Source organism: Oncorhynchus masou, chromosome 13 (assembly GCF_036934945.1).
Source record: "Oncorhynchus masou masou isolate Uvic2021 chromosome 13, UVic_Omas_1.1, whole genome shotgun sequence".
Lineage (NCBI taxonomy): Eukaryota > Metazoa > Chordata > Actinopteri > Salmoniformes > Salmonidae > Oncorhynchus > Oncorhynchus masou.
In genome coordinates, this window is record NC_088224.1 from 30,374,435 (window position 1) to 30,397,717 (window position 23,283).

At 45.5% G+C, this 23,283-nt stretch overlaps 1 protein-coding gene across 2 annotated transcripts in view; it reads left to right on the top strand.

Moving 5' to 3' along the window:
- Nucleotides 1-23,283, top strand: part of LOC135552072 (trafficking protein particle complex subunit 9-like) — a 310,740-nt gene that overhangs the window by 169,624 nt on the left and 117,833 nt on the right. For both annotated transcript variants that reach the window (XM_064983454.1, XM_064983455.1), the window contains 2 exons: nt 12,103-12,255; nt 19,052-19,143. In XM_064983454.1, the coding sequence (XP_064839526.1) occupies nt 12,103-12,255; nt 19,052-19,143 (245 nt within the window). The remainder of the gene's footprint in view (nt 1-12,102; nt 12,256-19,051; nt 19,144-23,283) is intronic.

The following is a 23,283-nucleotide window of genomic DNA, read 5'->3' on the forward strand; positions in this document are numbered from 1 at the left end:
AATTCACTAATGAAGCGTATCAGTTCCACATCCAACAGTGTGTTCTCAAAGCTTTGTCTACGTAGAGAGAAACCCCGCGCTCTAGAATGTCCCTGTCTGCAAACTCTGTGTTGACTGAATTTAGATAGCATGCTGATCAATTCATTAGCATGTCCATGCTGTATATCCATACTGTAATTGTTCGTATAGATCTGTTTCTACAGCTGCCCGTCTGATGGAGGTGCACGTGATACAGCAGGGCCGGTATTGATGGAGATGGAGTCGGCCCTGAGGCTGCTGGTAACCGGGGGTTACGGGGAGTCAGCCGCATGCAGTCTAAAAATAGCGTCTTGCTCTCGCCCGCCTCCACACTGCCCGCCTCCGTACCGCCCGCCTCACTGTCAGCACATGAGCTCAAGCATGTGAGCTAAAAATAGAACCCTGGGTTCAGTCGCACACACACACACACTGTCGCACACACACACACACACACACACACACTGTCGCACACACACACACTGTAACACACACTGTAGCACACACTCGCTCAGTCACACACACACACGCTCAGTCACACACACACACACACACACACACACACACACACACACTGTCACACACACACACACACACACACACACACACACACACACACACACACACACACACACACACACACACACACACACACACACTGTCACACACACACACACACTGCTGATTTTTCTATTTTCCTCTCAGCCTCACCCCAGTGCAGTCACTGACTGTTAAAGCGGCAGCAGAAACACTTTGATAGAAACACTTATCTTCTCTTGCTGCTGCTCTCTCTTTTGTCCCCCATTCCCATCCTCTTTCTCTCTGGCTCTCTCTCTTTTGTCCCCCATCCTCTTTCTCTCTGGCTCTCTCTCTTTTGTCCCCCATCCTCTTTCTCCCTGGCTCTCTCTCTTTTGTCCCCCATTCCCATCCTCTTTCTCCCTGGCTCTCTCTCTTTTGTCCCCCATTCCCATCCTCTTTCTCCCTGGCTCTCTCTTTTGTCCCCCATCCTCTTTCTCTCTGGCTCTCTCTCTTTTGTCCCCCATCCTCTTTCTCCCTGGCTCTCTCTCTTTTGTCCCCCATCCTCTTTCTCCCTGGCTCTCTCTCTTTTGTCCCCCATTCCCATCCTCTTTCTCTCTGGCTCTCTCTCTTTTGTCCCCCATCCTCTTTCTCCCTGGCTCTCTCTCTTTTGTCCCCCATTCCCATCCTCTTTCTCCCTGGCTCTCTCTCTTTTGTCCCCCATTCCCATCCTCTTTCTCCCTGGCTCTCTCTTTTGTCCCCCATCCTCTTTCTCTCTGGCTCTCTCTCTTTTGTCCCCCATCCTTTCTCTCTGGCTCTCTCACTTTTGTCCCCCATCCTCTTTCTCTCTGGCTCTCTGGCTCGCTCTCCAATGGATTCCTGTGCAGGTTAAGATGAAGTGTTCTGCTCTGCTGGTTGAATAATCAAAGGAAAATATGGATGTGTGTATAATTATAATTGGTAACATTTGTAGGTCTAAGATGGGAGAACCAGAAGACATTATTGCATGATCAGATTATGATATACATCTGTGAGTGAAAAGGGGAATTGTAGTTGTCAGGCTCTTTTCTTCTTACCCACCCCCGTGACGCAACGCTAATGTGCGTGTGCGTGCCCCTCTCTCCCTTCCTCCGTATGTGTGTTAGTTTTTCTCCAAGCCCGACATATTCAGACGAACCGACACTTACAGCAATCAGATGATTCACAGCATTTCAGAGCAGGGCTGAAATGGACTCCCTCACAATGTAATGTAGTTATCGTGTGCTGTTGGTCCCAGGCATCGCATCATTTAAACACTGAGGTCATTGCACCGAGCACTGTCTCCATTAGGACCATGTTATTACACCCGTAAAGTAGGTCTGGCTGTTAGAGAGCGCTACAGGCCACCCATATGTGTGTGTTAAAATAATAATAATGTATACGTATGTGTGAATTGGAAATGGGATTTTTGTATTATCCAACTCCCCCTGAGACACCATTGGAGAGTGAGGTCAGGGCCAGGCTCAGCCATGGTCAACGGTGACACTGGAACAATTAGGGTTAAGTGCCTTGCTCACGGACAGATTCTTCACCTTGTCGGTTCGGGGATTGGAACTGTGCTTGTATTTATAGTATATAAATATACATTTGTATTTATGCCTGCACACATAGCTACCTGTGTCACTACATATTCCCTTGGGCATCGTTCCCTAGCCCAGTTACAGCAAAGCCATTGCTTTTGAAGTGGTAACAGTGTTCACATTTCCCCATTCCCCTTATGCAATGAGTATTGCAGGGTGATGTTCACATTGAATGGAGGCAGCAGGAAGCTTAAACCCTTTCAAATGTTAATTATCTTACTGTATGAATAAAATATACATGGTTTCATATGGTCTCTCTCCCAGGTGACATGCATGAACAGATTCGTGCTCTGAAAGGTAGAGGAGGGTGAAGGAAGGGTGATATGGTGTGGAGGTGAAGGGAGGAAGAGGAGGGTGATATGGTCTGGAAGTGAAGGGAGGAAGAGGGTGAAGGAAGGGTGATATGGTCTGGAGGTGAAGGGAGGAAGAGGAGGGTGAAGGAAGGGTGATATGGTCTGGGTGGAGGGAGGAAGAGGAGGGTGATATGGTCTGGAGGTGAAGGGAGGAAGAGGAGGGTGATATGGTCTGGAGGTGGAGGGAGGGTGATATGGTCTGGGGGTGGAGGGAGGAAGAGGGTGATATGGTCTGGAGGTGGAGGGAGGAAGAGGAGGGTGAAGGAAGGGTGATATGGTCTGGGGGTGGAGGGAGGAATAAGGGTGTGAAGGGAGGGTGATCTTGGATGGGGATTAGGTCTGGAGACCCTCGAAGGCGGCCCCTAGTCCTCCCTGTCTTCTCAGACCGCAGTAATAGACTAGATTATGTTTAAACCCTGCAAGAAGCCACAATCAATTCATAAGTAAAGTGCGGCAGTGCTTGAGAAGAAATGAGATTGTTGTTAACCCTTCCTTGTCCAGCAGCAGGGCTATGCAGCCGGGCGATGCTGCAGGCTCTATCCCACTGTTAGACATGAGGTGTATAGGCTTCTGTCTTTGCACCTGTTTGAGGCGTTAACTCATTTGGGAAATGTAAAGAATTGTTCGTAGTCTAATTGCAGTACCTATTCTATGTTTATGCACAAAATAACAATTCCATAGACTATTTGTGTTGTTGGAACAAGGCATTTGGTGGCTCAATGTGACTGAAGAAATGAAAGCAGTGCTCGTTTGAAGATGGGACTTCAGTCAGGGACATAAACCCACCACCACTAATGGATTCCATTTGCTCCGTTCCAGCCATTATCATCCCCTCAGCAGCCTCCGGTGGACTGTGTGTGTGCCTGCCTACTGTACGTGCGTGTGTTGCATTTAAAGCAGAAGCTTCTCGTTTGTCTGCTCCGAGCTCTTAATTGGTATTTAATTTCTGCTGTCCTTTGTAACGGAGGCCTGTGAAATGATAATTGCATTGCTCTTCCTCCCTCCCTCCCTCTGATGGGTTTGGTGTGTGTGTGTGTGTGTGTGTGTGTGTGTGTGTGGGGGGTGCGTGCGTGCACACTCCGGGCATTCATATAAACCAAGCAATACAAAGAGATGGACATCCACACATTGCTTAAAGACTGACATTTGTCCCTGTCATTAGGTACACTTTTTAATTCCTGTTCAGTTAATGTATAGGATTTAAGAAGTACCATCCGCTGTAGAGCTGTTGTCTGAAGACTATTACACATTAAACTAGTGTGGCTTTCCCTTTCTCACTTTTCCACCTCTGGCTTCTGGATGCTCACTGCTTGATACACACAATGTTTCTAATGTGTGTGTGTGGTGATTCATCATTTGGAGGACGGTGTGTGTGTTTTCAGAGAGCACACAGACTCTTGCAGCCACACTCACACTAGGGCTCATCTTTTGGGTGATTCTGTTTCTTCTCAGCCCCCCCCCCCATAGTAATTTTTTTCACGTTTTCACTTTCAAAATCACACTTCTTTTTTTTTTAATTGAGAAAAACATTTGATGTTCTAAGTCCATATCAATGCTTTAAACCACATCAGGAAACCACTTTTGAGGTCTGGGACAAATTGGTTTGGTTAGCGATGTTTCTGTAGCTCGCATGTGATTGCATAACAAATGTCCACTGGATTGATGCAAATAGTCATGACATCATTCTGCCAGGTAGGCGTAGGCTGCCAGGTAGGCGTAGGCTGCCAGGTAGGCGTAGGCTGCCAGGTAGGCGTAGGCTGCCAGGTAGGCGTAGGCTGCCAGGTAGGCTGCCAGGTAGTTCCTGTTGTAGTAGACCACACGTACGTTGCAGAGAAACACGTCACTGATGCATTTTGTTCATGTCTTATGATTAACTTGGGTAAATTAATGCATTTTCTCTCTCTCTCTCACCATAGACACCTTTTTCCTTAATAAACAAGAGAGATGTTTTATTTATTTATTATTTAACCTTTATTTAACCAGGCAAGTCAGTTAAGAACAAATTCTTATTTACAATGACAGCCTACCAAAAGGCCTCCTGCAGGGACGGGGGCTGGGATTATTATAATTAAAAAATATATATATTACGTAAATATAGGACAAAACACAACGAGAGAAAACACTACATAAAGAGAGTCCTAAGACGACAACAAAGTATGGTAGCAACACAACATGACAACATGGTTCCAACATTATTGAGCACAGACAACGGCACAAAGGGCAAGAAGGTAGAGACAACAATACATCACGCGAAGCAGCCACAACTGTCAGTAAGAGGGTCCATGATTGAGTCTTTGAATGAAGACTTGGAGATAAAACTGTCCAGTTTGAGTGTTTGTTGCAGCTCGTTCCAGTCGCGAGCTGCGGTAGTCGACTATCAACTTCGCTGTGGGCTGGTGGAAGCTGCAGACACGGTGATCTGAGCTATCTGATTTGCCAGCAGTAGGCATATAGGTGCACTTGATTTGCTCTCCAGTTTGTACCTTCAGTCACATGAAATTGTTCAAAATGACAGTGAGAGAGAGAGAGAATATCTAAGAGCCTGACAAGAGAAGGAAAGAAACGGAGAGAGAGGAAGTGAAGGAGACAGACAGTCACTAGTTACAAATTGTCGTAAAGATTTGGACGGTGATAAAAAAACCTGGGCCCTGCAGCTGTTTCTCTGAATGTCTTTGTGATTTGACTGTTGTCCTCACGACACCGTCATCACTTTCACTTTGCTGGCGGAATCCATTTCTCTGTCACGGCCTGTTCATTTACCACCACATCCATCACCATTAACTGCACACAGGCCAGAAATAACATGCTCGTAGGTTTTATATTGGTTTAAAATAGTGATTTAAAATCGACGATTTTATAATGCAGTTTAAGTGATAGATGAATGAATGAAATAAAACAAAGAACCAAGACAGATGAAATCTGATTCTGCTAGATAGACACCAGTATGCGTGCAGAGCAGAGGATTTGACTTCCCTACTGCTCCAGAGTGTGACTGAGTGGATAGTATCATGCACGACAGCAGACAGAGCTCTGGGAACAGGCTAGCCTTGAATCACTCCTCTGTCAGGTTCACAGGTGGCCAAGCCAGTGCAGGGCAGGTTGTGTCGTCGCCTTCCGTGGGCTCTTATTGGCTATGGCAGGCCAGCAGGGGAAGTGGCTATTGGCTAAGACGGCAGACGACATGGGTTTTTTGGCTATTGGCTAACACAGAAGAAACAGTGTGAATCTGATGCCTTTTGTATCGCTTAACACCATGCAGGCCCTGTGAGCAGACACTTTCACCTCTCTCTATCTCTTAACACCATGCAGGCCCTGTGAGCAGACACTTTCACCTCTCTCTTAACACCATGCAGGCCCTGTGAGCAGACACTTTCACCTCTCTCTATGTCTTAACACCATGCAGGCCCTGTGAGCAGACACTTTCACCTCTCTCTATCTCTTAACACCATGCAGGCCCTGTGAGCAGACACTTTCACCTCCTCTCTCTATCTCTTAACACCATGCAGGCCCTGTGAGCAGACACTTTCACCTCTCTCTCTCGCTCTTAACACCATGCAGGCCCTGCGAACAGACACTTTCACCTTTCTCTCTCTCTCTCTCTTAACACCATGCAGGCCCTGTGAGCAGACACTTTCACCTCTCTCTCTCTCGCTCTTAACACCATGCAGGCCCTGCGAACAGACCCTTTCACCTTTCTCTCTCTCTCTCTCTTAACACCATGCAGGCCCTGTGAGCAGACACTTTCACCTTTCTCTCTCTCTCTCTTAACACCATGCAGGCCCTGCGAACAGACACTTTCACCTTTCTCTCTCTCTTAACACCATGCAGGCCCTGCGAACAGACACTTCACCTCTCTCTCTCTCTTAACACCATGCAGGCCCTGCGAACATACACTTTCACCTTTCTCTCTCTCTTAACACCATGCAGGCCCTGTGAGCAGACACTTCACCTTTCTCTCTCTCTTAACACCATGCAGGCCCTGCGAACAGACACTTCACCTCTCTCTCTCTCTTAACACCATGCAGGCCCTGTGAGCAGACACTTTCACCTCTCTCTCTCTCTTAACACCATGCAGGCCCTGTGAGCAGACACTTCACCTCTCTCTCTCTCTTAACACCATGCAGGCCCTGCGAACAGACACTTCACCTCTCTCTCTCTCTTAACACCATGCAGGCCCTGTGAGCAGACACTTCACCTCTCTCTCTCTCTTAACACCATGCAGGCCCTGCGAGCAGACACTTCACCTCTCTCTCTCTTAACACCATGCAGGCCCTGTGAGCAGACACTTCACCTCTCTCTCTCTCTTAACACCATGCAGGCCCTGCGAGCAGACACTTCACCTCTCTCTCTCTCTTAACACCATGCAGGCCCTGCGAGCAGACACTTCACCTCTCTCTCTCTCTTAACACCATGCAGGCCCTGCGAGCAGACACTTCACCTCTCTCTCTCTCTTAACACCATGCAGGCCCTGTGAGCAGACACTTCACCTCTCTCTCTCTCTTAACACCATGCAGGCCCTGTGAACAGACACTTCACCTCTCTCTCTCTCTTAACACCATGCAGGCCCTGCGAGCAGACACTTCACCTCTCTCTCTCTTAACACCATGCAGGCCCTGTGAACAGACACTTCACCTCTCTCTCTCTCTTAACACCATGCAGGCCCTGTGAGCAGACACTTTCACCTTTTTATTTTTATTTTTATTTCACCTTTATTAAACCAGGTAGGCTAGTTGAGAACAAGTTCTCATTTGCCACTGCGACCTGGCCAAGATAAAGCATAGCAGTGTGAACAGACAACACAGAGTTACACATGGAGTAAACAATTAACAAGTCAATAACACAGAAGAAAAAAAGGGGAGTCTATATACAATGTGTGCAAAAGGCATGAGGAGGTAGGCTAATAATTACAATATTGCAGATTAACACTGGAGTGATAAATGATCAGATGATCATGTACAGGTAGAGATATTGGTGTGCAAAAGAGCAGAAAAGTAAATAAATAAAAACTGTGGGGATGTGGTAGGTGAAAATGGGTGGGCTATTTACCAATAGATTATGTACAGCTGCAGCGATCGGTTAGCTGCTCAGATAGCTGATGTTTGAAGTTAGTGAGGGAGATAAAAGTCTCCAACTTCAGCGATTTTTGCAATTCGTTCCAGTCACAGGCAGCAGAGTACTGGAACGAAAAGTTGCCGAATGAGGTGTTGGCTTTAGGGATGATCAGTGAGATACACCTGCTGGAGCGCGTGCTACGGATGGGTGTTGCCATCGTGACCAGTGAACTGAGATAAGGCGGAGCTTTACCTAGCATGGCCTTGTAGATGACCTGGAGCCAGTGGGTCTTGCGATGAATATGTAGCGAGGGCCAGCCGACTAGAGCATACAAGTCGCAGTGGTGGGTAGTATAAGGTGCTTTAGTGACAAAACGGATGGCACTGTGATAAACTGCATCCAGTTTGCTGAGAAGAGTGTTGGAAGCAATTTTGTAGATGACATCGCCGAAGTCTGGGATCGGTAGGATAGTCAGTTTTACTAGGGTAAGTTTGGCAGCGTGAGTGAAGGAGGCTTTGTTACGGAATAGAAAGCCGACTCTTGATTTGATTTTCGATTGGAGATGTTCGATATGGGTCTGGAAGGAGAGTTTGCAGTCTAGCCAGACACCTAGGTACTTATAGGTGTCCACATATTCAAGGTCAGAACCATCCAGTGTGGTGATGCTAGTCGGGCATGCGGGTGCAGGCAGCGATCGGTTGAAAAGCATGCATTTGGATTTACTAGTGTTTAAGAGCAGTTGGAGGCCACGGAAGGAGTGCTGTATGGCATTGAAGCTCGTTTGGAGGTTAGATAGCACAGTGTCCAATGACGGGCCGAAAGTATATAGAATGGTGTCGTCTGCGTAGAGGTGGATCAGGGAATCGCCCGCAGCAAGAGCAACATCATTGATATATACAGAGAAAAGAGTCGGCCCGAGAATTGAACCCTGTTGCACCCCCATAGAGACTGCCAGAGGACCGGACAGCATGCCCTCCGATTTGACACACTGAACTCTGTCTGCAAAGTAATTGGTGAACCAGGCAAGGCAGTCATCCGAAAAACCGAGGCTACTGAGTCTGCCGATAAGAATATGGTGATTGACAGAGTCGAAAGCCTTGGCAAGGTCGATGAAGACGGCTGCACAGTACTGTCTTTTATCGATGGCGGTTATGATGTCGTTTAGTACCTTGAGTGTGGCTGAGGTGCACCCGTGACCGGCTCGGAAACCAGATTGCATAGCGGAGAAGGTACGGTGGGATTCGAGATGGTCAGTGACCTGTTTGTTGACTTGGCTTTCGAAGACCTTAGATAGGCAGGGCAGAATGGATATAGGTCTGTAACTCTATCTCTTAACACCATGCAGGCCCTGTGAGCAGACACTTCACCTCTCTCTCTCTCTTAACACCATGCAGGCCCTGTGAGCAGACACTTTCACCTCTCTCTATCTCTTAACACCATGCAGGCCCTGTGAGCAGACACTTCACCTCTCTCTCTCTCTTAACACCATGCAGGCCCTGTGAACAGACACTTTCACCTCTCTCTATCTCTTAACACCATGCAGGCCCTGTGAGCAGACACTTTCACCTCTCTCTATCTCTTAACACCATGCAGGCCCTGTGAGCAGACACTTTCACCTCTCTCTATCTCTTAACACCATGCAGGCCCTGTGAGCAGACATGTTCACCTCTCTCTATCTCTTAACACCATGCAGGCCCTGTGAGCAGACACTTTCACCTCTCTCTATCTCTTAACACCATGCAGGCCCTGTGAGTAGACATGTTCACCTCTCTCTATCTCTTAACACCATGCAGGCCCTGTGAGCAGACATGTTCACCTCTCTCTATCTCTTAACACCATGCAGGCCCTGTGAGCAGACATGTTCACCTCTCTCTATCTCTTAACACCATGCAGGCCCTGTGAGCAGACACTTTCACCTCTCCCTCTCTCTATCTCTTAACACCATGCAGGCCCTGTGAGCAGACATGTTCACCTCTCTCTCTATCTCTTAACACCATGCAGGCCCTTTGAGCAGACACTTTCACCTCCCTGTCTCTCTCTCTCTATCTCTTAACACCATGCAGGCCCTGTGAGCAGACACTTTCACCTCTATCTCTTAACACCATGCAGGCCCTGTGAGCAGACACTTTCACCTCTCCCTCTCTCTATCTCTTAACACCATGCAGGCCCTGTGAGCAGACATGTTCACCTCTCTCTCTATCTCTTAACACCATGCAGGCCCTTTGAGCAGACACTTTCACCTCCCTGTCTCTCTCTCTCTCTCTCTATCTCTTAACACCATGCAGGCGCTGCTAACAGACACTTTCACCTCTCTCTATCTCTATCTCTTAACACCATGCCATCCTCTCTCCCTTTTCCGGTTGTCTTCATCCACTGCCTTCCTTCTCGACCCGACCGGTGCAGTATCAATGTACTAGACTGTACAGGCTGCATCCAATTGATACTTTTAAGGCATGAAATGTTGGCCCCAGTAAATAGTAAGAAGTTAGTTTTTTTGAGATGCATACAGAACTGAATCCTGGATGTGTCTCTGTTGCTTTAACCTCAGGCCATGAACTCTCTCTGCCGCCTGTTAGTAAATGAACCTGAACACACACACACCGTGGAGCGGAAAGCTGGGAGCCTCAGGGTGTTTGGTCTAACTAGATACATCATTTATCAGTGGTCTGGGCTGGTTGGTAGACTGGACTCCTGCCAGGCCACTGAGAGCAGTAGCAGGATCAGGATGGATGGATGGCATCAGAGAAGAGCAGTGTTTCATTCACTGATGAAATGTGGACATACAGTTGAAGTGGGAAGTTTACATACACCTTAGCCAAATACATTTAAACTCAGTTTTTCACAATTCCTGACATTTAATCCTAGTAAAAATGCCCTGTTTTAGGTCAGTTCGGATCACCACTTTATTTTAAGAATGTGCAATGTCAGAATAACAGTAGAGAGAGATTTATTTCAGCTTTTATTACTTTCATCACGTTCCCAGTGGGTCAGAAGTTTACATACACTCACTTAGTATTTGGTAGCATTGCCTTTAAATTGTTTAACTTGGGTCAAATGTTTCGGGTAGCCTTCCACAAGCTTCCCAGAAAGTTGGCCCATTCCTCCTGACAGCTGGTGTAACTGAGTCAGGTTTGTAGGCCTCCTTGCCCGCACACGCCTTTTCAGTTCTGCCCACACATTTTCTATAGGATTGAGGTCAGGCGTTGTGATGTCCACTCCAATAGCTTGACTTTGTTGTCCTTAAGTCATTTTGCCACAACTTTGGAAGTATGCTTGGGATCACTGTCCATTTGGAAGACCCCCATTTGCGACCAAGCTTTAACTTCCTGGCTGATGTCTTGAGATGTTGCTTCAATATATCCACATCATTTTTTTCCTTATGATGCTATCTATATTGTGAATTGCACCAGTCTCTCCTGCAGCAAAGCACCCTCCAACATGTTGGGAAAAAGCCTCCCCCTTTTTCCTCCAAACATAACGATGGTCATTATGGCCAAACAGTTCTATTTTTGTTTCATCAGACCAGAGGACATTTCTCCAAAAAGTATTGTCTTTGTCCCCATGTGCAGTTGCAAACCGTAGTCTGGCTTTTTTTATGGCGGTTTTGGAGCAGTGGCTTCTTCCTTGCTGATTGGCCTTTCAGGTTATGTCGATATAGGACTCGTTTTGTTGTGGATATAGATACTTTTGTACCTGTTTCCTCCAGCATCTTCACAAGGTCCTTTGCTTCTGTTCTGGGATTGATTTGCACTTTTCGACACCAAAGTACGTTAATCTCTAGAAGACAGAACGCGTCTCCTTCCTGAGCGGTATGACGGCTGCGTCATGATGTTTATACTTGCATACTATTGTTTGTACAGATGAACGTGGTACCTTCAGGCGTTTGGAAATTGCTCCCAAGGATGAACCAGACCTGTGGAGGTCTACATTTGTATTTTTTCCCCATGATGTCAAGCAAAGAGGCACTGAGTTTGAAGGTAGGCCTTGAAATACATCCACAGGTACACCTCCAATTGACTCAAATTATGTCAGAAGCTTCTAAAGCCGTGACATAATTTTCTGGAATTTTCCAAACTGTTTAAAGGCACAGTCAATTTCGTGTATGTAAACTTCTGACCCACTGGAATTGTGATACAATGAATTATGAGTGAAATAATCTGTCTGTATACAATTGTTGGAAAAATGACTTGTGTCATGCACAAAGTAGATGTCCTAACCGACTTGCCAAAACTATAGTTTGTTAACAAGAAATTTGTGGAGTGGTTGAAAAACGAGTTTTAATGACTTGTTGCCTGCTGAAATACTTTCTAGCACAAAGTGAGAAGTGAGACCAGTTATTTGCAAACAAAAACACTTTATTAGTACTTATGATGTTGTTGAATCAAGTGCTACTGCTTTTTCTCTGAACGTGGCAGTGCTGCTTGGGGTCTGTCTCCTGTATGTCCAACCGTTGCTCTCTCCTCTGCCCATGTAGGATGGCTCAGTAATACTCAAGTCTCTGTCTCCTATGTGTCTAACCTTTTCTCTCCTCTCTCCCTCCCCTTTAGGATGGCGATCCAGGTGGATAAGTTTGACTTTGACACTTTGCCTCAGCCAGACCAGGAGGCCTTGCGCTACACCAACCCCAAACTACTGGAGGAGGAGAGGCTTCACGCCCAAGCCTCTATGATCAACAGCACCCTGGGCATCACCTGGAACATCATATCCTTTGTTGTTGGATGTATACAGAACCCGATTAGAATGCATCTGAATGCTTCATCTGGAGGTCCCCTGACTAGGGTGTGTGCCTGTTCCACTGCACTGACAGATGGAATAACGTATGGCAAAATGTGCGTGCAGCCCTGAAGAAAAGGTAGTGCACTATATAGGGTGCCATTTGAGACACATCCCAAGTCAATATGCAGGCAGGGCGCTCAATCAGAACCTCTTTCGGTAATGAGGGGGCTGTTACCAACACACCCTTTCAGTGTTGTTTAGAATGGCCTGTCAAGTTGTTACAGGGAGGAAGTGTATAATTAATAATTCATCCAAGTCCCTGTGCTGTTGAACTTGCCTTCACACTGTGTTTTCCATTTTAGTAGTGCATCAACACTCCTGTGATTGTATGTATTTGTTTGATCGGCAAGCCGTTTGGCAGCAGAGTGCATGTGTGTGCGCGGGCAGGAGGGACGGCAGTATTTGATGTTACTAGCTAATGTCGTTGTTTCTCAGAGGGTAGGTCAGAGAGCCGTGCATGACAGAAATCAGCTCCGCTCTGAACTGGGCTGTGTGATTGTTATTGAGGCTGGTCCAGTATATTAGGAGGGATATTAAAACCTTCTCCCGGACAGGATAATGCAGGTCTCGTTACTGTGCAGTTCAAACCGTAGGCTTCCTCCTCACAAAAAGACAGGACACCATCTCCAACCAAGCACTTGTTCAATGGATTTAATCATTTTTTTGGTTATCTGAAATTATGTTGGAAAAACTTTTGCAGAAAGAAATGAGTTTTTAAGTATAGAAAACTAAGACCAGAAGGGTTGCAATCACATAATATTATCTGGGTCACCTTTGGCTTGGCATTTATTCATAATAACATGCATTGTTTATATCCTAGTTCTGATTTAGGAGGTGTTCAGAAACACCTTAACTCGCTGCTTTCCAGACCATGCAACTTGGCCTAGCCTTAATAGAATATCTCCCATTCACTACCCACCCACTCCTGTCCCCCGCCTCTGTACCCGTCCACACGGCAAGGACACAGGCACGTCACGGTGACACCAGGCCTGGAGACAGTTGTGTGGATGGATGGATGTCAGAACGGAGTTGTAGTTTCCTCCAGCCTAGTTCAATGTCACAGTGTCTGTGTGCCACATCTGCATCTTTCAGCACCATGCCCTGTAGGAGCCTGTGTGACAGACAGCACACACCATCTCTCCTCACTCCATATTCTAATTCTGCCATGCTGGGGAGTTTCTGTTCCAATCATTCTAACTGTGGTGTTACTTTGTCTATTCAGTCATTCTACCTGTGCTGTTACTGTCTGTTCAGTCATGTTAACGCTGTGTGGTGTTACTGTCTGTTCAGTCATTCTAACTGTGGTGTTACTGTCTGTTCAGTCATGTTAACGCTGTGTGGTGTTACTGTCTTTTCAGTCATGTTAACGCTGTGTGGTGTTACTGTCTGTTCAGTCATGTTAACGCTGTGTGGTGTTACTGTCTGTTCAGTCATTCTACCTGTGCTGTTACTGTCTGTTCAGTCATGTTAACGCTGTGTGGTGTTACTGTCTGTTCAGTCATTCTAACTGTGGTGTTACTGTCTGTTCAGTCATGTTAACGCTGTGTGGTGTTACTGTCTTTTCAGTCATATTAACGCTGTGTGGTGTTACTGTCTGTTCAGTCATTCTAACTGTGGTGTTACTGTCTGTTCAGTCATGTTAACACTGTGTGGTGTTACTGTCTGTTCAGTCATGTTAACACTGTGTGGTGTTACTGTCTGTTCAGTCATGTTAACGCTGTGTGGTGTTACTGTCTGTTCAATCATGTTAACGCTGTGTGGTGTTACTGTCTGTTCAGTCATTCTAACTGTGGTGTTACTGTCTGTTCAGTCATGTTAACACTGTGTGGTGTTACTGTCTGTTCAGTCATGTTAACACTGTGTGGTGTTACTGTCTGTTCAGTCATGTTAACGCTGTGTGGTGTTACTGTCTGTTCAGTCATGTTAACGCTGTGTGGTGTTACTGTCTGTTCAGTCATGTTAACGCTGTGTGGTGTTACTGTCTGTTCAGTCATGTTAACGCTGTGTGGTGTTACTGTCTGTTCAGTCATGTTAACGCTGTGTGGTGTTACTCTCTGTTCAGTCATGTTAACGCTGTGTGGTGTTACTCTCTGTTCAGTCATGTTAACGCTGTGTGGTGTTACTGTCTGTTCAGTCATGTTAACGCTGTGTGGTGTTACTCTCTGTTCAGTCATTCTAACTGTGGTGTTACTGTCTGTTCAGTCATGTTAACACTGTGTGGTGTTACTGTCTTTTCAGTCATGTTAACGCTGTGTGGTATTACTGTCTGTTCAGTCATGTTAACGCTGTGTGGTGTTACTGCCTGTTCAGTCATGTTAACGCTGTGTGGTTTTACTGTCTGTTCAGTCATGTTAACGCTGTGTGGTGTTACTGTCTGTTCAGTCATGTTAACGCTGTGTGGTGTTACTGTATCTGTTCAGTCATTCTAACTGTGGTGTTACTGTCTGTTCAGTCATTCTAACTGTGGTGTTACAGCAGCACAGTATTATTCCAGTCATTAGTCACACTGTCAGCTGTGTGGTGGACCAGAGGAGCAGGTTGTCTTTATCATAACATATTATCAACCTAATGTCTTTATGACAGCTCTGTTTATGTTAACACTGTGTGGTGTTACTGTCTGTTCAGTCATGTTAACACTGTGTGGTGTTACTGTCTGTTCAGTCATGTTAACGCTGTGTGGTGTTACTGTCTGTTCAATCATGTTAACGCTGTGTGGTGTTACTGTCTGTTCAGTCATTCTAACTGTGGTGTTACTGTCTGTTCAGTCATGTTAACGCTGTGTGGTGTTACACTCTGTTCAGTCATGTTAACGCTGTGTGGTGTTACTGTCTGTTCAGTCATGTTAACGCTGTGTGGTGTTACTGTCTGTTCAGTCATTCTAACTGTGGTGTTACTGTCTGTTCAGTCATGTTAACACTGTGTGGTGTTACTGTCTTTTCAGTCATGTTAACGCTGTGTGGTGTTACTGTCTGTTCAGTCATTCTAACTGTGGTGTTACTGTCTGTTCAGTCATGTTAATGCTGTGTGGTGTTACTGTCTGTTCAGTCATGTAAACGCTGTATGGTGTTACTGTCTGTTCAGTCATGTTAACACTGTGTGGTGTTACTGTCTGTTCAGTCATTCTAACTGTGGTGTTACTGTCTGTTCAGTCATGTTAACGCTGTGTGGTGTTACTGTCTGTTCAGTCATGTTAACACTGTGTGGTGTTACTGTCTGTTCAGTCATGTTAACACTGTGTGCTTCTACTGTCTGTTCAGTCATGTTAATGCTGTGTGGTGTTACTGTCTGTTCAGTCATGTTAACGCTGTGTGGTGTTACTGTCTGTTCAGTCATGTTAACGCTGTGTGGTGTTACTGTCTGTTCAGTCATGTTAACACTGTGTGGTATTACTGTCTGTTCAGTCATGTTAACGCTGTGTGGTGTTACTGCCTGTTCAGTCATGTTAACGCTGTGTGGTTTTACTGTCTGTTCAGTCATGTTAACGCTGTGTGGTGTTACTGTCTGTTCAGTCATGTTAACGCTGTGTGGTGTTACTTTATCTGTTCAGTCATTCTAACTGTGGTGTTACTGTCTGTTCAGTCATTCTAACTGTGGTGTTACAGCAGCACAGTATTATTCCAGTCATTAGTCACACTGTCAGCTGTGTGGTGGACCAGAGGAGCAGGTTGTCTTTATCATAACATATTATCAACCTAATGTCTTTATGACAGCTCTGTTTATCAGAGTTTTCTGCGTTAGCAGCATTAGCTCCCTAGTCAGCGCTACACCAGACAGACTTAAGATGTCACCAAGAAAAGGTTCAATGGTTACAACCTTAATGTACTCTTTTGTTCTCTCAATCTCCTCTGATAAGTTAATGTTACTGAGTGTTCAGGAACAGAAGGACTCGACAGGCAGAGCTAAATGTGGGTTCTTAGCCAACCAATCGGATTGGAGTCACAGGTTGACTTGCAGTGTTGCAGTTTTGCTCCCAGAAACCATGCTAGGCTAGAAGACATGGATGTGTGGGCGGTTTTGAAAAACAACTTGGCTGAGGAGAGGTCTGCTCTGTAGGCTTTATACATAATTAGTTTTCTCTCTGAGTTGTGAGGAGAGGTTGTTAGTTACTCCCAGTGCTTATTATGAGACCTATTACACAAAGAGGATGGTTATTACCATAATTCCCCCTACTTATGGTTGAGGAAATATCTTTATTACTCTTTGGGTTGTTAAGGAAGTTTTACCTTTCAGGGTTCTCATTGCATTCCCCGGAATTGGATTTGTAATTGGATATTATATTTCTTAAACGCAACATTCAGAAAAGCCAGTCTAAGTGACCGTTCAGCTAAAGACTGTCATGGTAGCAGTTCATGTGTTTCTACTGTATGTAGCCTGGTCTGTTACTGCGTCTGACAGCAAGCAGTGAGCAGTTTGCAGAGAGACTTTCTATTCCACATATAGAACAGAACATGTACTTTACATGCACAGTAATGGCCAGCCAGCCAGCAGCCAACCATGAGTCTGTCTGCCTCGAGCCCTCAGCTCTCCTAACAGAGTCACTAGGCAACCAGGGAGCTACAGGCTTATCTATCAACCACTGGGCTGCAGCCAATTTACAGCTACACTGGGGAGTCATACTTCATATATCCTTTACTCTCTCTCCATCTCTCTCTCTCTCTGTCTCTGTCTCTGTCTCTCCATCTCTCTCTCTCTCTCTCTCTCTCTTGTATATTTGTCAGGTGTATCTTTGCCACTTTGTTAGTTTGTTTTCAAATCAGATTTTGTTTGTCACATGCTTCGTACCAGTACCGAGTGGATGTACTGGGGTATGAGGTAATTGAGGTAGATATGTACATATAGGTAGGGATAAAGTGACTAGGCAACAGGATGGATAATAAACAGTAACAGCAGCGTATGTGATGAGTCAAAAAGGGTCAATGCAGATAGTCCGGGTAGCTACTGGTTATTAACTATTTAACTCACTATTTAGCAGTCTGATTGTTTGGAGGTACAGTTGAAGTCGGAAGTTTACATACACTTAGGTTGGAGTCATTAAAACTCGTAATATAACCACTCCACAAATTGCTTGTTAACAAGCTATAGTTGTGGCAAGTTGGTTAGGACATCTACTTTTTGCATGACAGGAGTCATTTTTCCAACAATTGTTTACAGACAGATTATTTCACTCATCATTCACTGTATCACAATTCCAGTGGGTCAGAAGTTTAGATAAACTAAGTTGACTGTGCCTTTAAACAGCTTGGAAAATTCCAGAAAATTATGTCATGGCTTTAGAGGCTTCTGATAGGCTAATTGACATAATTTGAGTCAATTGGAGGTGTACCTGTGGATGTATTTCAAGGCCTACCTTCAAACTCAGTGCCTCTTTGCTTGACATCATGGAAAAATCTAAAGGAATCAGCCAAGACCTCAGAAAAACAGTTGTAGACCTCCACAAATCTGGTTCATCCTTGGGAGCAATTTCGAAACGCCTGAAGGTACCACGTTCATCTGTACAAACAATAGCAATCAAGTATAAACACCATGGGACCATGCAGCTGTCATACTGCTCAGGAAGGATACGTGTTCTGTCTCCTAGAGATTAATGTACTTTGGTGCAGTTTGGGACAAAGATCGTACCTTTTGGAGAAATATCCTCTGGTCTGATGAAAGAAAAATAGAACTGTTTGGCCATAATGACCATCGTTATGTTTGTAGGAAAAAGGGGGAGGCTTGCCAGCCGAAGAACACCATCCCAACCGTGAAGCACTGGGGTGGCACCATCATGTTGTGGGCAGGAGGGACTGGTGCACTTCACAATATAGTTGGCATCATGAGGATGGACAATTATGTGGATATATTGGAGCAACATCTCAAGACATCAGTCAGGAAGCTAAAGCTTGGTCGGAAATGGGTCTTTCAAATGGACAATGACCCCAAGCATACTTCCAAAGTTGTGGCAAAATGGCTTAAGGACAACAAAGGCAAGCTATTGGAGTGGCCATCCTAAAGCCCTGACCTCAATCCCATAGAAAATGTGTGAGCAGAACTGAAAAAGTGTGTGCGAGCAAGGAGGCCTACAAACCTGACTTAGTTACCCCAGCTCTGTCAGGAGAAATGGGCCAAAATTCACCCAACTTATTGTGGGAAACTTGTGGAAGGCTACCCGAAACGTTTGACCGAAGTTAAACAATTTAAAGGCAATTCTACCAAATACTAGGATAGTGTATGTAAACTTCTGACCCACTGGGAATGTGATGAAAGAAATAAAAGCTGAAATAAATTATTCTCTCTACTATTATTCTGACATTTCACATTCTTAAAATGAAGTGGTGATCCTAACTGACCTAAGACAGGGAATTTTTACTTGGATTAAATGTCAGGAATTGTGAAAAACTGAGTTTAAATGTATTTGGTTAAGGTGTATGTAAACTTCCCACTTCAACTGTAGAAGCTGTTCAGGGTCGTGTCGGTTCCAGGCTTGGTCCATCTGTACTGCTTGCCGTGCGGTAGCAGAGAGAACAGTCTATGATTTGGATGGCTGGAGTTGAGTTTTGTCACTAAAGAATTGTGCCCTTTCCTCATATCCAGTTGAAGGGAGTGAAAATGTCACGGCACTGTGTACCTTAGTTTGAACATTGTTACCTGTGAATCCTTTCTCTCTATTAATTACAAACGTCGTCAGAGACACTGAGGCCCCAGCCCCCTCCAGTCCGGTGTCTAGTCCTTAACCCTCGCCCACCCGTCTGTCCGTCGCCAGGGAGAGGCCAGTGTGGAGGGAGTCCTCAACCAGTTGGTCCTCGAGCACCTGCAGCTGACACCTCTACAGTGGGGTGAGTACACATACACACACATATACGCACACACACACAGTGCCATCTATGAGATGCTTGGCATTACCTTTGAAGAAAAACCACTGAAAGGTGTGTGTGTTTTTGTCACGACTCAAACGACCAGTCCACGGACATTATGATCATGGATCACGATGAGGATCAAAAGAGTTGATTATCATCGTTCCTATGGGAACCCAAAGAACCCAAACCAATGCACCTGGCTATTAACACAATCCCACCACTCTGGTCTCCAGTCGTGTTTTCTATTTGCATCTATATTAGGCTATTTTAGGGAGCTGCCAGTAGGCAGACTGGAGAGGCTGGGGGACGTGTGAAGCACCCTGGGACACCACTGAGAGACTTGGAGGTGCTTCCCTCCCTCTCTGGGCCTCGCCATCTGTTAACAGCCGTCGAAATTATCAGCTTTGGTTTATTTATTGTGTGTGCGCGCGTGGGTGTGTGTGTGTGTGTGTGTGTGTGTGTGTGTGTGTGGGTGTTTATTTTTGACGAACAGTGTGGCTTTTTTGGGGGGAGGTCAGTGAGTGTTCATTAGTCAGTTCAGTGTCTCCTGGTTTGGCAGAAAGAGGGCCATCTGTTTGTGACGGTGACACAACAGATATCTCGTGGTAGATGAGGGCGGCACAAATTTGCTTCTCTTCTGTTCTCGTGACCAATTTTCCAATCTAGCTTCTGTCTGAGTGTTCAAATGACCCACATCTTCTGGCATTGTATTCATGTAATTCCTGGTCTATTAGTTTCTGAGGAATGTTGATGCTGTCATTTTGAAGAACACATCATCCCAGGGTCTCAATTACAGGCCTTCTCTATAGCATTCATCCTGAGGATCAAACCATCACTACACAGAGTGGACTGACACGTTTTAATACCATACGGCTACAGGCTGCAGTCAAGTATACTGTATTTTCCTACTGCGATGTGTTCAGCTGTGAATCATGTGGTACAACATGTTTTCTCGTATGTGTTTTGAGTGTGGAGTAAAGCATCGTCTTTCTATGTTGTGGCCATGTTGGAAGAGATCATAAAGATGCTGTTCTTGACTCTAGTTCCAATGAATCAGATATACTGTGTCTGCTTTTCGTTTGCTTTCCACTGTGGCCTAGTTGAGGTGAGGTGTAATTGGATTAATGAGGGTCTATTTGTCCTGATGTCTCGACTATGTCCCTAATGATAGATAATGACAGAAGTCACTTTGCCCCGAGATATCATTGATGATCAGCTACTGTATGCATCAACGGAATCATTAACTCATACGCGCCATTTATTCATTCGTAAATTACAATGATTTTGTGCCATTACAAAACAAGATGACAGTATCATTTCTAACAGACTTCCACTGTCATGTCTCTGAATTGGGTTGAGAGTGAAGCCCTTTCTATCCACTGTCTAGCCTTGCCAGGGAGTCAGACTTCCAATAGCCTACAGGCTGTAGCTAGCTGCTTTATGGGTGAAGGCGCTGAACGTGAACAGAGCTGTCGGAGCTAAATCATCCTGGTAGTTAGTGTCGTCCCTGGGCTGGCTGGCTACTTCCTCCCCTAATTTTGAGCTGAATACACAGATGATCCTACACTGACTTTGTCTCGCTCCTCTGCCCCCGTTCTCCCCTGCTTCTCCTTAGCTCACACAGCCCAGTAAACCAGTGGGGGCCCGTTTCCCCAAAGCTTTGGAGTGAACGTGGCACAGTATTTCTCTCGACAAACCAGCCGCACAGCCAGATGAGAGGAACAATTCTGTTGTCAATCTTCTGTTTGTAAACAAATACTATTGACATTACAGAGCCAGGTAAAGCGGACTGGTTGTCTGATGGAGGGTATCAGGGCCCCACCAGGACACAGTAACTTGCACACTATTTCCCTCCACAGAAAACCTTTCTCCGTGTACAAGATGAGGCTGATACTCGTTTCCTCAGAGGTCTTGTTTTTCTTTTCTTTTTTACTGTGTTGTCTAAGTTACAAAGAGCTTATGGTTATGTAAAGGTTGATGGGTAATGGAAAGGGGGCTTCTGATTTCATCATGAGCGCTGTTGTTGTTGTCTCTCCCCTCAAAGCTCGAGCAACATGGAACGTCTTCACACTACCATGAATATTTAATTGTGGACATTTCCAATAAAGGAGAAACGGGGAAAGTGGCAGGAACAGAAAGGGTCTTTATGCCTTCCTGTTTGCTCAGGGCCTTATTGAATGGGGAGCTAGGGACCGTTAGGAAGTGATTACCCCTTTGGGCAGCGGCAGAGCAGCAACACCCTCGCTACTACAGAGCAGAGTGTACACACCCACACAAACACTGATATGATCATCTATATTAGTGTTTAAAGTCACTGTCTCTAATGCCTTGGCGGGGAAGAGGATATTTTACAGAGTGGCAATGTAAGGTGTATTTAAGTGTCTGGTACGTCTCTTTATGCGTGTTGTTTCAGTGTGGAGGGGGATGAAGTAGCCAGGTAAACAGGCTGCACTGCATTACTTCCACGTTAGCATTTTCATCTTGATTCTTTCCGCTCTACCGAGCCTCAACAAGCAATCATTTGGTCAATTCCATTAGTTACCCTTTTACTCTTTCAGTGGTATTTCTACCTATTTTTTTCACTGTTTATCATCATCGCTTCTTCAACAGTTTCTCTACAATCAATTACTAGTTTAGTTTGTGTGCCATGTAGTTCTTTATATACAGTGTATTCTGAAAGTATTCAGACCCCTTGACTTTTTACACATTTTTTTAACGTTACAGCCTTATTCTAAAATCGATTACATTGTTTTTTTCCCCTCATCAATCTACACCCCATAATGACAAGCAAAAACGTTTTATTTTTTATTTTTACAAATTTAGAAAATATGTAAAACTGAAGTCACATTTACACAAGTATTCAGACCCTTTACTCAGTACTTTGTTGAATCACCTTTGACAGTGATTACAGCCTCAAGTCTTCTTGGCTATGACGCTACAAGCTTGGCACACTTGCATTTGGAGAGTTTCTCCCACTTTTCTCTGCAGATCCTCTCAAGCTCTGTCAGGTTGGATGGGGAGCATCACTGCACAGCTATTTTCAGGTCTCTCCAGAGGTGTTCAATCGGGTTCAAGTCTGGGCTTTTGTTGGGCCACTCAAGGACATTCAGAGTCTTGTCCCGAAGCCGCTCCTGTGTTGTCTTGGCTGTGTTCTTAGGGTTGTTGTCCTGTTCCAATGTGGACCTTCACCCCAGTCTGAGGTCCTGAGTACTCTGGAGCAGGTTTTCATCACGGCTCTCTCTGTACTTTACTCCATTCATCTTTGACTCGATCCTGACTAGTCTCACAGTCCATGCCGCTCACAAACATCCCCACAGCATTATGCTGCCACCACCATGCTTTTACCGTAGGGATGGTGCCAGGTTTCCTCCAGATGTGTGACACTTGGCATTTATGCCAAAGATTCCAATCTTGGTTTCATCAGACCGGAGAATCTTGTTTCTCATGGTCTGAGTCTTTAGGGGACTTTTGGCTCCAAGCAGGCTGTCATGTGCCTTTTACTGAGGAGTGACTTCCGTCTGGCCACTCTACCATAAAGGCCTGATTGGTGGAGTGCTGCAGAGATGGTTGTCCTTCTAGAAGGTTCTCCCATCTCCACAGAGTAACTCTAGAGCTCTGTCAGAGTGACCATCAAGTTCTTGGTCACCTCCCTGACCAAGGCCTTTTTCCCCCGATTGCTCAGTTTGGCCCGGGCGGCCAGCTCTAGGAATAGTCTTGGGGGTTTCAAACTTCTTCCATTTAAGAATGATGGAGTCCACTGTGTTCTTGGGGACCTTCAATGCTGCAGAAATGTTTTGGTGCCCTTCCGCAGATCTGTTCCTGGACATAATCCTGTCTCGGAACTCTGCGGACAATTATTTCGATCTCATGGCTTGTTTTTTTTCTGACATGCACTATCAACTGTGGGACCTTATATAGACAGGTGTGTGCCTTTCCAAATCATGTCCAACAATTGAATTTACCACAGGTGGACTCCAATCAAGTTGTAGAAGCATGCCTCCCGGGTGGCGCAGTGGTTAAGGTAGCTGTATTGCAGCGGTCCAATTGGCCTAGTGTCGTCCGGGTTAGGGAGGGGTTGGCCGGTAGGGATATCCTTGTCTCATCGCGCACCAGCGACTC